The sequence below is a fragment of the Podarcis filfolensis genome (assembly GCF_964270895.1).
Source record: "Podarcis filfolensis genome assembly, chromosome: 13".
NCBI lineage: Eukaryota > Metazoa > Chordata > Lepidosauria > Squamata > Lacertidae > Podarcis > Podarcis filfolensis.
In genome coordinates, this window is record NC_139615.1 from 17,659,495 (window position 1) to 17,673,539 (window position 14,045).

At 48.3% G+C, this 14,045-nt stretch overlaps 1 protein-coding gene across 1 annotated transcript in view; it reads left to right on the forward strand.

The window, feature by feature from the left end:
* PRKCG (protein kinase C gamma) overlaps window positions 1–14,045 on the forward strand; it is a 50,515-nt gene that overhangs the window by 21,684 nt on the left and 14,786 nt on the right. Inside the window, exons 3-10 of the mRNA XM_083584092.1 lie at window positions 3,538–3,620; window positions 5,605–5,716; window positions 7,564–7,695; window positions 10,488–10,644; window positions 10,778–10,912; window positions 11,364–11,451; window positions 11,779–11,808; window positions 13,740–13,877. Coding sequence (XP_083440218.1) covers window positions 3,538–3,620; window positions 5,605–5,716; window positions 7,564–7,695; window positions 10,488–10,644; window positions 10,778–10,912; window positions 11,364–11,451; window positions 11,779–11,808; window positions 13,740–13,877 — 875 coding nt within the window. The remainder of the gene's footprint in view (window positions 1–3,537; window positions 3,621–5,604; window positions 5,717–7,563; window positions 7,696–10,487; window positions 10,645–10,777; window positions 10,913–11,363; window positions 11,452–11,778; window positions 11,809–13,739; window positions 13,878–14,045) is intronic.

Here is a 14,045-nt window from a genome sequence, read left to right on the forward strand (position 1 = left end):
CCCAGTGGGCTTCATAGCTGAGTGGGATCACACACGTTCTAATCTGGCACTCTAGCCACTACAGTGGTACCTCAGGTTAAGTACTTAATTCGTTCCGGAGGTCCGTTCTTAACCTGAAACTGTTCTCAACCTGAAGCACCACTTTAGCTAATGGGGCCTCCTGCTGCCGCCGCGCCGCCGGAGCACGATTTCTGTTCTCATCCTGAAGCAAAGTTCTTAACCCGAGGTACTATTTCTGGGTTAGCGGAATCTGTAACCTGAAGCATATGTAACCTGAAGTGTCTGTAACCCGAGGTACCACTGTATTTGATCACACCAGCTCTCCAGCACTGTGAAGTATGCAGCCTTCCACTAAAGACCAGAAGAGGACAGTGGCTCCTTATCCCTTTATCCTCCAGTATCTTCCTGTGGAAAATCACACACAATTTGGTTTTCATCCCACAGGGGAAAATATAAAGTCACCTATATATTTTCCTCTGCTGGGAGTAGGGGAAGCAGCTTGTGGTATGTTTCCCCGCCCCCCTTCAGCAAACAAACTGGAGGGTAAGTGGTTGGTAACCCATATCCTTCAGGCCTCTATGAAAAACCACATCCTGCAGGGTTTTTTTTGCAAAATAAGTAAAAAGCCAAAATGATAAACAACATGTGCCATGCGCAGTTAGGCCCTCATTTATCCATAGGCCTTTCTCACATGTCACAGAAAAACGTAAGTTAATTGCTTACTGGGTTGTGCCTTTCTGGTCTGTTTTGCTCCTCCCTGCAAGCATACGGAAGAAAGAAATTCACGAGCCCTGGCGTAGCGTTATGTCTTAACCAGGGACTGTGTCTTGTTTCACTGCCAACAAACCACAACCTATCGACGAGATTTGTTCTTGGCATACTGACTGTGGTTCGTTGGAGCAAAACAGACGATTCCTGGTTCAGACAAAAGTGTCAGCAGGGGAAAGAGCCCTTCTAGGCCCCTTCATGACATGTGAACTGGGCCGTAGACACAATTGTGCTTAATTAGACAGCACGGATGTGCTCTACTGCACACCCAATGAAAATGTAAAAGCACATGCCCTGCCATGTGCTCATGCCCTTTCGCTTGCCATGAGATGCGTGGCCCCCCACAGACACCTTTCTCTGACAGGTATCCAGCCCCCCTCTCTGACGTTCACCCTCATGCATTTGAGCACGTGTAGAAATTCTCCCATGAACATACATTTCGGGCCTCCCATCCCTGCACATTTTCACAGGCCCCTATGCTTGTGTGGAATTCCCTCCTCTACCAGTTGCACTTGTGAAGAAGAGTCATGCTGGCAAGCCAGCACTTAACACCTGGAGATGCCCCTACCCTGCCTTTCACAAACATTCATGTCAGCTCCCGTCCAGTTTAATATTTATGGCTTCCCCCTGCTGCTTCTTTCCACAGTGCATTTTCTAGGTTCAGGTTTCCCTTCCCCATGGAGGCCTAAGGATCTCCCCCTGCCTGCCTGCCTGCCTCCCCCCTAACCGCCCCCCCGCCCCGCAACTTTATTACATTCTGCAAAACACATCTTCAGCTCTCTGTGTCCAGACCTGCCGGTTGCTAAGAAACCACACTACGGCTGCTAAGCAACCCCCCTCCTCACTTGCCAGCTCTGTCAACACCTGCCAATCAACTGATGTCCCATATCATATCCTGCTTTTCCAACTATGCATCCCTTTGCCCAGCTGAGAGGACCCAAACATCCTCGTTCCCGCACCCAGTTTGCCCTCTTAACTCATCAGCCGCCATTCCTTTCCTGGAGAATTTAGGAAGTCTGGATCCAGGCATGCTCCATCATAGCCCTCTGGGTACCATTCCTGCCACTTCCCACCCCACCCTTAGGTATGCTAGGTCTCATACCTACCACCACCTCCACTTCGTGTTGTAATTCCCCTTATGTACGCTGGACATCACACACACACACACACACACACACACACACACGGCAATGGCTCAGTTGGTAAATCCGTTGCCATGGGAACCCAAGACAAAAGTGAGTGAGCAAGAGATATGGATCAGGGATAGGGGTTGCCAACTGGCTAGAAAGTCATGGGCTTGGGCTGCCCTTGTGTATTTTACAGCGGCTGGATACGCAGGAAATAGCAGCAAAACAACAATGGCATCTTAAAGATGAGCAGGAAATAGCAGGCAAAGGTTTCAGCGGCTGGACTGCACACGATCCCCTTCTGTTTGCTGCAGGTCAAATGCCTGTTAACTCGGCCCAGCTGCAAATGAAACACGGGCAACTGTATTGTGGGGAGGGGGCGCTGAATGGATAAATGAAAAGCAGGGCTAGGTTCTCTGGGAGAGGGCTGTATCCTAATTGTCTCGGAGGATGTCAGTGTGTGTGTGTGTGTGTGTGTGTGCCTGAGCAAAAGTCTTCCCTGCCCCCTTCCTCTGACTCCGTCCGATCCCCCTCCCCCGCTGTGTGCGGGTACTTGTGGATTCGTCCCCCGCCTGTTGCCATGGAGACCCATCTTCCAAATCTCAGGCCTGAAGATGCTGAAGGCGTGGGGGGGGGGGAGGAAAGGAGAGAAAAGTCACCCCCTCACCCTGCACCTGCATTTGCAGACTAATAAATATCCAGTCTCTCCTCTCCCCCCAGAAAGCCCACTCATTCCTTGCACTTTTGCTGCTTGGCTTTAATGGAAAAGCCCATGAGTACAAAGTCGAGATCAATTAGCACATATGAATATTGGCCCATTTAGACAGCCTGGCATACTAACACAGAGGTGGTAAAAGGTTAGGGTCCGCCCTCCCTGCCTTCACCATTTCAGTGAAAGCGGATAGGGGAAGAAAAGATTCTAATCTGCCAGTGCCAGAAGCCAGTGAGGTGATAGTTTTCTCCACAGCATTAAACACAGAGTACTAAGTTCCAGTGCCGGGACGAGATCCCATAGCTCAGTGGTAGGCCTCATGTTTTGCGAGCAAAAGTATCGCGTTCAGTCCAGGCTTTGTTTTGTCTTTAATGATCAAGTAGCAGGGATAGGAAAGGGACTCTAGCCGGCCGCTGCCGGCCAGAATAGATAACACGGGGGCTGTGTACACACCATTCACTTAAAGCCCATGACTTCCCCCAAAGAACCATGGGAACAGTAGCTTACCCATCACAATTCAAAAAGCAAAGCAAAACTACAGCTCCCAGGATTCTTTGGGGGAGGGGAAGTCATGTGCATAGCTGTCAACTTTTCCCTTTTCTTGCAAGGAATCCTATTCGGAATAAGGAATTTCCCTTAAAAAAAGGGAAACGTTGACAGCTATGGTCATGTGCTTTAATTGTGGTTTGTATGCAACCTGGAATGAAGGACCAATGGTCTGCCTCAGCATACGGTAATGTCATATGGTCATGTTTTTTTGCTGCTAGACACCTGGGACATGTATGGTTTCGTGATGCAGTTTCCTCCAATAAAGAACAACAAACATTTATTCCCACCCCCCTTTCTGCCATGTTTGGTTTTCTACTCAGCACTTAATCCCCCCAGCCTTTCCCAGTAAACTTTTCTCTCTTTCTCCGTCCCCTTTCTTAGTGTGCAGCTTTGTCTTACACAAGAGATGTCATGAATTTGTCACTTTTGAGTGCCCAGGAGCTGGGAAAGGACCCCAGACAGATGTAAGTGAACCCCTTCACATTGTCAAATTATAAGTGGCTACTTATAACTCTTTTTGCTGCTGCCTCCAAAATTGATGGGGATTTGTCGGGGTGGGAGGGAAATAAAAATTGGGTTGGTGGGGGTGGGGGTGGGGGAAATGGATAAGTTAACCACTTCTGTTTCCGTGACTTTGGTGGGCAGAGTACTGTGGGGAGGGCATGGCAGCCAGGACTTCAGGCCTCACTCCTCCACTCCAGGTGAGCGTCCCGGTTTCCTTGCTATTTATATTGCAGAGAGGGGGAGTGGGGAGTGGATGTCTTCATGAGGCTGACACTGTCCCATTTCTGTTGTCCTTGGCCTGGAAATCCCAGGGAAGGAATAAGGAAGGATGGGAGGGCTTGCCTGACTCACTCCTTCAATTGCAAACAACTTGCCTTGCAGAACTGCTTCGCACAGAATTACCTGTCCCCCGAGTGCCTTCTCAGTTGCATGCACTGAGGCATGTGTCATGCAACTTCACTTGCATCCAAGCTTGTAACATGCATGGCCAGACCTGCATGTTCTTACGGGAGAAGAAGATGCATTGGTGGCACCCAGGCCCTAAAGGCAGAGTTGTGAAGCACACATCTTTAAAAATCTAGCATTTAGTACTATGTGGTTTTGTTTGAAATTACGTGTTTCTGCCACCCCAATTGTGCTCCAAATGTTGAGTATGTTTTTGTGCTAGCATGCACACCTATTTGCTTATTTATTGCAGCTATTTCTATACCGCTTATTTACTGAAATATCTAAGCAGCACTACATGCTTGTGGAATGTACTGTGTACATATTCATAGAATAGTCATGGAAATCCACACCCATAGACCCCCAATTCATGTTCATAATCCATAATTGTGCGGTAGGAGGACATGTAGCATCTATATTTGAGGTCCCAGAATCAATCCCTAGCATTTATTTTTAAAGGCTCTTAGGGCCAAACTACACATGATGCGAAATGTGTCACTGGAAGCAACATGTATTCCCAGCATGTTCACCCCCACCATTTAAATAGCAGCTGTTCGTGAGGTTAACCTTTACCTTTTGTGATGTGGTCCCAATTAAAATCCTCCCGAGTTGCTATTACATCTGGGAGGGGAGCTTCAAGGTGAGCTTCCCTCCTGGGATGAATTGTACCTTTGTAGGGAGAGGAAAGATGAGGTTAAGCCCTCCATACACCGTGACTCTGATCTTGATTGCCCTTACAACATGGCTAATAATAATAATAATAATAATAATAATAATAATAATAATAATAATTTTGTTATTTATACTCTATCCATGTGGCTGGGTTGCCCCAGCCACTGGGCTGATATTGGAGTAAAAGAAAAATACCGTATTTTTCACTCTACAAGACTCACCAGACCATAAGACACACCTAGTTTTTGGAGGAGGAAAACAAGAAAAAAAATATTCTGAATCCCAGAAGCCAGAACAGCAAGAGGGATTGCTGTGCAGCGATCCCTCTTGCTCTTCTGGCTTCTGGGATAGCTGAGCAGCCTGCATTCGCTCCATAAGACGCACACACATTTTCCCTCACTTTTTAGGAGGGAAAAAGTGCATCTTATAGAGCGAAAAATATGGTAATACTTGCAGCTTCTAGTGCTCCCCTGGGTGTCACAATGTACATTGTGCACCCCCTTTTTCTCATGTACTTGTTTCCACTCCATGAGCACTCTCATAAAACGTTCTTTTCACTTGCACACAAACCGCACATTCACATTCCAAGCCATACCTTTTGCCTTCCACATGCTTCTTAACAACTGTGCATTCTCACTTCCAACCTCTAAAAGGTGGCAGCGGTGGGGGGGGGGGCTGAGTCTCCCCTAACAACCTGCATGCCAGAGGTTTTTACGGGCGGTGTTGGTAGGGATGGAACTAGGACAAAAGACGCAAGTGTTTTAGAGAATCATGTGTAGGTTCCCTTCGTCATAGATGCTGTGCTTCTGTGCCTTTCCCCTTTGACAGGATCCTCGGAACAAGCACAAGTTCAAAATTCACAGTTACAGCAGCCCAACCTTCTGTGATCACTGCGGCTCACTCCTCTATGGGCTGGTGCACCAGGGGATGAAATGCACCTGTGAGTAACCATTTGCCTTCCGCAAAAAAGAAATAAATCATTCCTGTGGTGCTGTAAAGGCTAACCGTGTCATGGGATCTCCAGAGCAAAAGCCTCTTTTGTCAGAGGGCTGTTGTAGTGTGGGGGTTATGTGTGTGTGCTATGAACAGGAAATTCTCAGTTCAGAACTGGCTCCGTCATGAGTGCACTGGGTAGGTAAGGTGGTATTCTTCAACCTCCGCTCTATACCTGCAATGTGGAGGTAGTTGTCGTGCCTCGACTATTAAGACTATGTCCCAGGGTTGCCTCAACAGTGGCTGAGGTTGCATACGTCCATCTTTTCAATGACTTAGGAGAAGTGGTCCATACATGCATGGGCGTAGGCAGGATTTTTGTTGGGGGGGGGAGCAGGCCTTTTGGTGGGGGTGGCAGAACCTCAGTTAGCTATGTATTTTTATTGATTGGGAGGCAGTTGCCCCTCTCTGCCCCTCCTTGGCTACGCCCATGCATATACATCAACTAGTCTTACAAAGTGGACCGATAAGGCAGAGGGTATATTATCCATGGCCTCAGTGTAGTGAAAATTAGCTGTGATTGAGGCTGGATCTACATATGCAGCAGGACAAGATGATGGTGCCCTGAGATGAAAGAAAATACATGTAGACTGCGCCTCTTAGGAAGACAGCAAGGGGATATTTCCTCAAGTAAACAATACCCAGTCAGAAAACCTAGGAGAGATTCACCCGCCTGCACTCTGAATTGGTATTATAGGCTGTTATATCACATCGTTCCCACCCAGTGTGGACTGATCCCCATGGGGATTGGTAGGTTGGAAGGCAAAGAGACTACCAGCAGGTGGAGCTAGAGGCAATGACAGGCAGTGTTGTTCTCCTCCTCTCTGCTCTGCTAGGGCAGTACTGAAATCAGGAGGAGGAAGCTGCCGCCTCTTAAACTAGCTGTAAGAAAGAAGGCAGGCAGACAGGCGGAGAGAAATGTTCCATTCATCCATATGGACTAGCTTCCTCCTATCCCACCTTCGTCTTCTGTATGTGTAGGTCTAGCTTAAAGGTAAAGGTACCCTTGACCGTTAGGTCCAGTTGCGGACGACTCTGGGGTTGCATGCTCATCTCCCTCTATAGGCTGAGGGAGCCGGCGTTTGTCCGCAGACAACTTCTGGGTCATGTGGCCAGCATGACTAAGCCGCTTCTGGCAACCTTCTGATCGGCAAGCCCTAGGCTCAGTGGTTTAGACCACAGCGCCACCCGCATCCCTCTTAGGTCTAGCTTAACCACTAAATTAAGCTTTATGGATTTCAGTGGGAGCTAGTCATTATTAACAACAGCTGGACTGATACCCACATTTATATTTGGAGTAAGAGGAATCTGATGCAGTTTTGCACACTTCACTATTGCAAGGTAGCACCTACAGATTGTCCTGACAGGCTCTTGTGAAGTTTGCAAATTCATGCATGTGAAACTGCCAAATGGATGAAATCATCATCATCATCATCATCATCATCATCATCATCATCTATACATTGAAATTGCCCAGTTTTATGTAAGCCAAGTATATTGTGTATCCTATATCAAAACATTTCTTAAAAATCTGTTGGATTAATAAAACACAATTGTAGTGAATTGGAAGTCGTTGGTTTTTCTGTTGTTTGTTTTTAAAAAAACAACTAACCAGTTAGTTGCCTGGACACTCCTATGTCTGCTCAGAAGTAAGTCCTATTGAATTAAATGGAGCTTACTCCCAGGTAAGCGGGATTAGGATGGCAGCCTAAATGCTGCAAAGGGAACGGTAGCATTGCCGTCTATGGTTATCTGGTCCTAGCTTAACTCGCCCACCTGTGTTGCCCCCTGCAGGCTGTGAGATGAATGTGCACAAGCGCTGCGTCCACTGTGTGCCCAGCTTGTGTGGTGTGGACCACACAGAACGCAGGGGACGCCTGCAGCTCCACATTGAGACATTTGGGAGTGACGAGATCCATGTGACTGGTAAGACGAGAATGGTGGTGACTGGGGTAAGTGGGGAAGAATAGGAATGGGTCGGCCTGCTCTCACCTGAAGCTGACTCTTTGTTGACATCTTCATTGGAGCTTAGGTGGGAGACAACAATACAGAATGCTCCAGTTGTGGACTGTCTTCTCAAGAGGAAACCAATGTTTGGCTCCATCTCTTCTCTCTTCTCAATGGCAAACTGCAGTAGCTCTTTTTGCCCAGTCCTGTGATGAACTAGAATGAGAACCCTTCCTTTCCTCTTATGCTGCTCTCAGTTCTCTCAGTTGTCTCATATTTAAGGGAGCAAACAAGATGTGATGGGATAGCTAGATCAGAGGCTCTGCTCTTTGGCCAGGGAAAATCCTGCTCAGCCCTTCTATAGCGACTGAGATTTCAACAGCCATTGTGCAAAGCTTATTGCTATAGCAGACGAGGACTAGAACTGTTGTTATTAAATAAAATTAAAATAAAAGCTGAGATGTTCAGGATGTTTGATTCTGCCTTTAAGGGACCAACGACACATGTAAGGCAGCCCCATTGCCCAAGTGATTTTGAGAGGTTGGGGAGGAGGTACAACTGCATAACAACGTCATTTCTTCAGCTGAAAAAGTCTCCCACAGTGGCTGACAAATCCCACCCTTTACACTTGCCTTCTAAGAGACACAACACAAAAGGAAAAGGGAGTTGGGAAAAAGCAAGCCCAGGCACTAATTCTTAGTTACAGGGATCTTGTAGTGAACAGCAGGAATGGAAAAAATTGGCTGGGAGCCAGAAGTTCCTGGTCTTTCAGCAGAGCTTGATGGAGAGGCAAGGCAGCCTCATCTCTCTGCATCTCTTGCAGAGGGATGCAGTTTGGGCCACCAGTACTACTTGTTTTTTGCCGGGTACCAGCCATCAGGGATATCTTTTAACTGGGAATCTTCATATTCTAAAAGTGAGCCCTCACTTTTTAAACAGAAACTGTCATGCCACAAATTAAAAAGCTTGTTTTTAATTTTTTTAATCTTAGCTGATGCAGACGCAAACTCCAGGCATGCTGCTCTGCATACATCTGAAATGGTGTCAGGTGAATTGAGAATGATAGACAGGAAAGTGGGCTGTCGTAGACTTCCAGGGGTCTGGAGCCATGATTCAGAGTTCCATGTAGCCTTTTCTGGCTCCCCGTCGCAGGCGGGGATGGAATAAATTATGCAAATGCATGCACACTTGCTCAATTTGCATAATTCATGCAACGTTTGCTTGATTCATACAGATCACAGGATTCAGCTTAGTTTGCTTCTTGGACTGAAAACTGCCTTGGTGCCAAATCTTTGAATGTGCGTTCTTGTGCACAGGGAAGGGCGGTAGCTCAGTGGTAAAGCACCTGCTCTGCCTGGAGAAGTTATCAGGATCAGTCCCATGGCACAGCCAGTTAGGGTTGGGGGGAAACACCCTCTGTCCCCTGGGGAGCTGTCAGCTGCCAGTCAGTGTAGGAAATACTGAGCCACATGGACCAATAGTCTGACTCAGTCAAAGGCATACTGTGTCCCTCAGTATGCACAGCTCAACACGAGTATGTAACTATTTATTTATTTATTTCTCTCTCTTCCTTTCTTTATATCTACCTCAAAATAACAATAATGACTATTGTTATACAGTGGTACCTTGGGTTACATACGCTTCAGGTTACAGACTCCGCTAACCCAGAAATAGTACCTCAGGTTAAGAACTTTGCTTCAGGATGAGAACAGAAATCGTGCTCTGGTGGCGCGGCAGCAGCAGGAGGCCCCATTAGCTAAAGTGGTGCTTCAGGTTGAGAACAGTTTCAGGTTAAGAAGGGACCTCTGGAACGAATTAAGTACTTAACCCGAGGTATCACTGTAATACAATATATTGATTGATCGATTGCATCTATATCCCATGTAGCCTCCAAGGAGCTCAAGGCGATGCACATAGTCCTCCTCTTCTTTATTGTATTCATACAACAACCCTGTGAGGTAGGTTAGTCTGAGAGATAGTGACAGGCTAAAGGTCACCCAGCGAGGTTCATGATGGGGGATTTGAACCCCAGTCTCCCAGGTCCTAGTTCAACACTTTTACCTGCTACACCACACTGGCTCTCTGATAATAGTGACAATCAGGGACGGCATTGCTATTAAGAACAGTCAGGCCAGATAATGGGGCTGCTGGAACATCAAGAAGATGCCCTGGGCCCTGCAGCAGAGAAGAAAACCTTTTGGGGTTGAGGCGGGTGGAGAACAGCATGGGAGCAGGAGGCCTGGCTGTGGCTCTGGCTGGGGCGGCAAGTGGGATTGATTGAGCTGGTGGAGGCTGAGAGCCAGGACGCCTGGGTTCTATTCCTAGCTGCAGAACTTGACATCCCCCGCCTCTGCTTTTCACACCTTCTTTCTCTGCACACTTTCTTCCCGCTCTCATTTCCCTCCCCCCCCCTCCTGGAACCCTGCATGTAGGTGGTGAGGAGAAAGCCATCGCTGCAGTTTTCTTGACAGAAAGGGATTTCCTCACCCACCCCTCTACTATCTCCTTCACGTTCTCCACCCCCAACGCGCACACAAGCCACATATGAGGGTGGGAGCAATTGCTGCCACAGCAACTTCCTTGGCCCGCAGCAGGTGGCCTGGGATGGGAGCCAGTGGATCCTCCTTCCTCCGCCCACTAGGGAACGCAGGAGGTCTGTCTTCCCGCCCACTCGCCCTCTCCTCCAGTACTTACTCTGCTGGAAGCTAATCCTCTGTTGGAAGCTAATATGCGTGTCTCCCCTTCCCCCCCTCCCTCCTTTTCTTTGTTAGTTGGTGAAGCCCTTAACCTGATCCCGATGGATCCCAATGGCCTCTCGGACCCCTATGTGAAACTCAAGCTGATCCCTGACCCTAAGAACCTAACAAAGCAAAAGACTCGGACCGTTAGATCCACCCTCAACCCAGTGTGGAATGAAACCTTCACTTTGTAAGTCCTGCGGATGTGATGGAGGACCTAGAAACCAGAGCCATGGTGGGGTTGTGTGTGTGTGTGTGTGTGTGTGTGTGAGAGAGAGAGAGAGAGAGAGAGAGAGACTCTGACCTTCTTTATACCTCCCCAGCACCCTGCAGCCGGGGGACATGGAGCGGCGCCTCTCCATCGAGGTGTGGGACTGGGACCGGACAACCCGCAATGATTTCATGGGAGCCATGTCCTTTGGGGTGTCTGAGCTCTTCAAGGGTCCAGTGGAAGGCTGGTAAGGGGAAATCTGTGGGGAAGCAGGGCCGGAGGGGGGTGGGGGGGGTGGAGAGAAGCAAAGATGGAAAAGTATGATGGAGCAACTCGGGGGACCACCAGTGGCTCATTTTCTTTCTCTTTCCCCGTCCGTCTTGGCGTCTCTTTGGGTTTTTATCTGTTTGCCTGGATGGCTCCATTATCTAATCCAATCTGTCCATCTATCTACCTGTCTTCTCTGCCTTATCTATCTACTTTATCTATTTTAATCTACCTTAACTACTTATCTATCTTATCTAATCCATCAAATACCCCTCATTTCTCCTCCCACCCCTCACCCCACTCTTCTGTTTCCATTTCCTTCTGCATTCCTCCCCATCCATCTCTCTCCCTAATCACTCCCTCCTCTTGTTCATCTTCCTCCTCCTCTTCCTCCTCCCTGCCTGGTGTCCCTGTCTGCGTTGCTGTCCCAGGTACAAATTGCTCAATCAGGAGGAGGGCGAATATTATAGTGTCCCTGTGGCCGATGCAGAAAACTGTGGGCTGCTGCAGAAATTTGAGGTAACCTTGTGGCTCTCCGGCCCCGCTTGGACTGGCACCCCCCTGGTCTGCCCCTGCCAACTATGTGCCATATCCAGCCCAAACACAAACCACACCCCTAGCTGGGGGTGGTGTGGTAGGGCCACTGCTGTGATGAAAGGAACGAGGTTGGAGGGAATACCTCTGAATCACTTCTTCTCTTAGGACTCCAAGGGAGGGAGAGAGGGAGAGAGGGTGGTCAGACTGATTGACCTGAAATGGTACCCCTAGCCAGGAGACAGGAATAGGACAGAGGTTACTTGTGCATCTGTCTTAAACCCTGATTTATTTTTATTTTTGGTCTTCCAGGCTTGCAACTTCCCACTGGAGCTCTATGAGGTACCTGCGATTCCCTTAGTTTCTTCTGCCTTTTTCCTGGTGCAATGAGATGGGGAGGGGGTGAAGTTGGTTTCCCGTTTGCTGCCCGTAAGGACATCTGTCAGTCTTGGAGCTGATTTCAAAGGCTTTATAGAGTGGGAGGAAGCAACATAAGAGGAACAGCTACGCTTGGATGGGGGGAAAGTCCATCAAGACCAGCATTGCCCAGCGTGAGCCGTTCCTGGGCAGCTCCAAGCAGTGACACACATTTGAATCTCCGGGTACTGATGTTGAGGGCAGCAGCAAACAGGCCATGCATTTGCACTGGGCTGGCATGGGCATACTTTCCTTTTATTACTATTAATATTTTTTTAAAAACCTAATAGCACTCTGTATAGGGGGCAGCTGGCTATAAATGCACATGGTTGCAGACACCAATCAATCAATTAATTATCCTTTTCTGCAACAAAGTGGTGCTTATTCCCAAGTCAGTGTATTTAGTGTCAGGGCAGCAGATGCAAATTCTGTTTTATTTCTGTGCCCTCCCCCTTTCCCCCTAACACAGCAGAAATGTTAAAGCAGTTGAGCCATAGAAGCAGGTGCCTTGTGGAGAAAGCCACCCCCTTGTTGTTTTTCTCAGCGCACACACACACACACACACACACACACGTAATACCTCTGAACATGGACATTGCATTCTGTATCATGGCTCATAGCCACAGATGTCGATACAAACCCTCTATTATGAGTGGCCACCCTGAGCTGCTGTTTGAATCCGCACTTGCACAGAGAGGAAATATTTCCTTTTGACTGCCCCAAACTTCCTAAAGGAGGTGAGCAGAAGGTAGAAAGTACTTGTGGGGCAAATGGATTAAAGAAAGAAAGGTAGAAGGCTCTGAGACAGGACTGGCTGTTCCTGGGCCTCCCGTATAGGATAAGCCCTTGAACATAGCATGCTGCCTCGCACTGTGCCAGGTGCCGTTGGTCCAGTGAGGGTCATTCTAGCTGGCAGTGGCTCTCCAAGGTTTCATAGGTGCTTTCCTAGTCCTGAGATTCCACTAACCAGAGATGCTTGGGGTTGAACCTGAGACCTTCTGCATGCAAAGCCCTGAGCCATTGAAACTCCCTTCTTCGTTGCATGCATCTGCCACTTCACAAACTGCACACAACCCCTGCTTTATAAATGTTTATAAGGAACTACACATACAACCAAGCTACTTTACAGCTTTTGCACAAGTTTCACAAACTCTCCCTAACATACAGAGTGTGTAATAAGGTAATAGACTGGTGACTGGGAGCGGCCGCTGAGACCATATAACACCGGTCTTGAAAGACCTACACTGGCTCCCAGTACGTTTCTGAGCACAATTCAAAGTGTTGGTGCTGACCTTTAAAGCCCTAAACGGCCTCGGTCCTGTATACCTGAAGGAGCGTCTCCACCTCCATCGTTCTGCCCGGACACTGAGGTCCAGCTCCGAGGGCCTTCTGGCGGTTCCCTCGCTGTGAGAAGCCAAGTTACAGGGAACCAGGCAGAGGGCCTTCTCAGTAGTGGCGCGCGCCCTGTGGAACGCCCTCCCACCAGATGTCAAAGAGAAAAATAACTACCAGACTTTTAGAAGACATCTGAAGGCAGCCCTGTTTAGGGAAGCTTTTAATGTTTAATAGGTTATTGTATTTTAGTGTTTTGTTGGAAGCCGCCCAGAGTGGCTGGGGAAACCCAGCCATATGGGCGGGGTATAAATAATAAATTATGATGATGATGATGATGATGATGATGATTATGTGAGTAAACATGGGGCAGGGGACATATTGACTAAAATAAACCAGTGTGCCACTATTGGCATAGATACTGCATTAGTTGTATTGCCGGCTCTCCTGCCCCTTGTTCTGAGCTTAAGGAGGAGGTGGTACTCATGCACATCCATGTCTGTGTTTTCCTTTCCTCCCTGCAGAAGGTTCGCCATGGCCCCATCCCATCGCCATCCCCCAGCCCCACTGACACCAAGCGTGGCGGGTTCTTTGGCACCAACCGCTTCCACATCTCCGACTTCAACTTCCTGATGGTGCTGGGCAAGGGCAGTTTCGGCAAGGTAGGCCTGCTTTTTTTTAAGGGATGTGCACAGAGGAGCAGTATTGCAACTGCAGGCACAGCAACACATTGAACGCATTCCCGTTTGAGAAAGTGCGATGGCGAGAAAAGGATGTACGTGCACGAAATACTTCACCTCCAAGAAAGTGTGTAAAGTCACCTGCTTCCC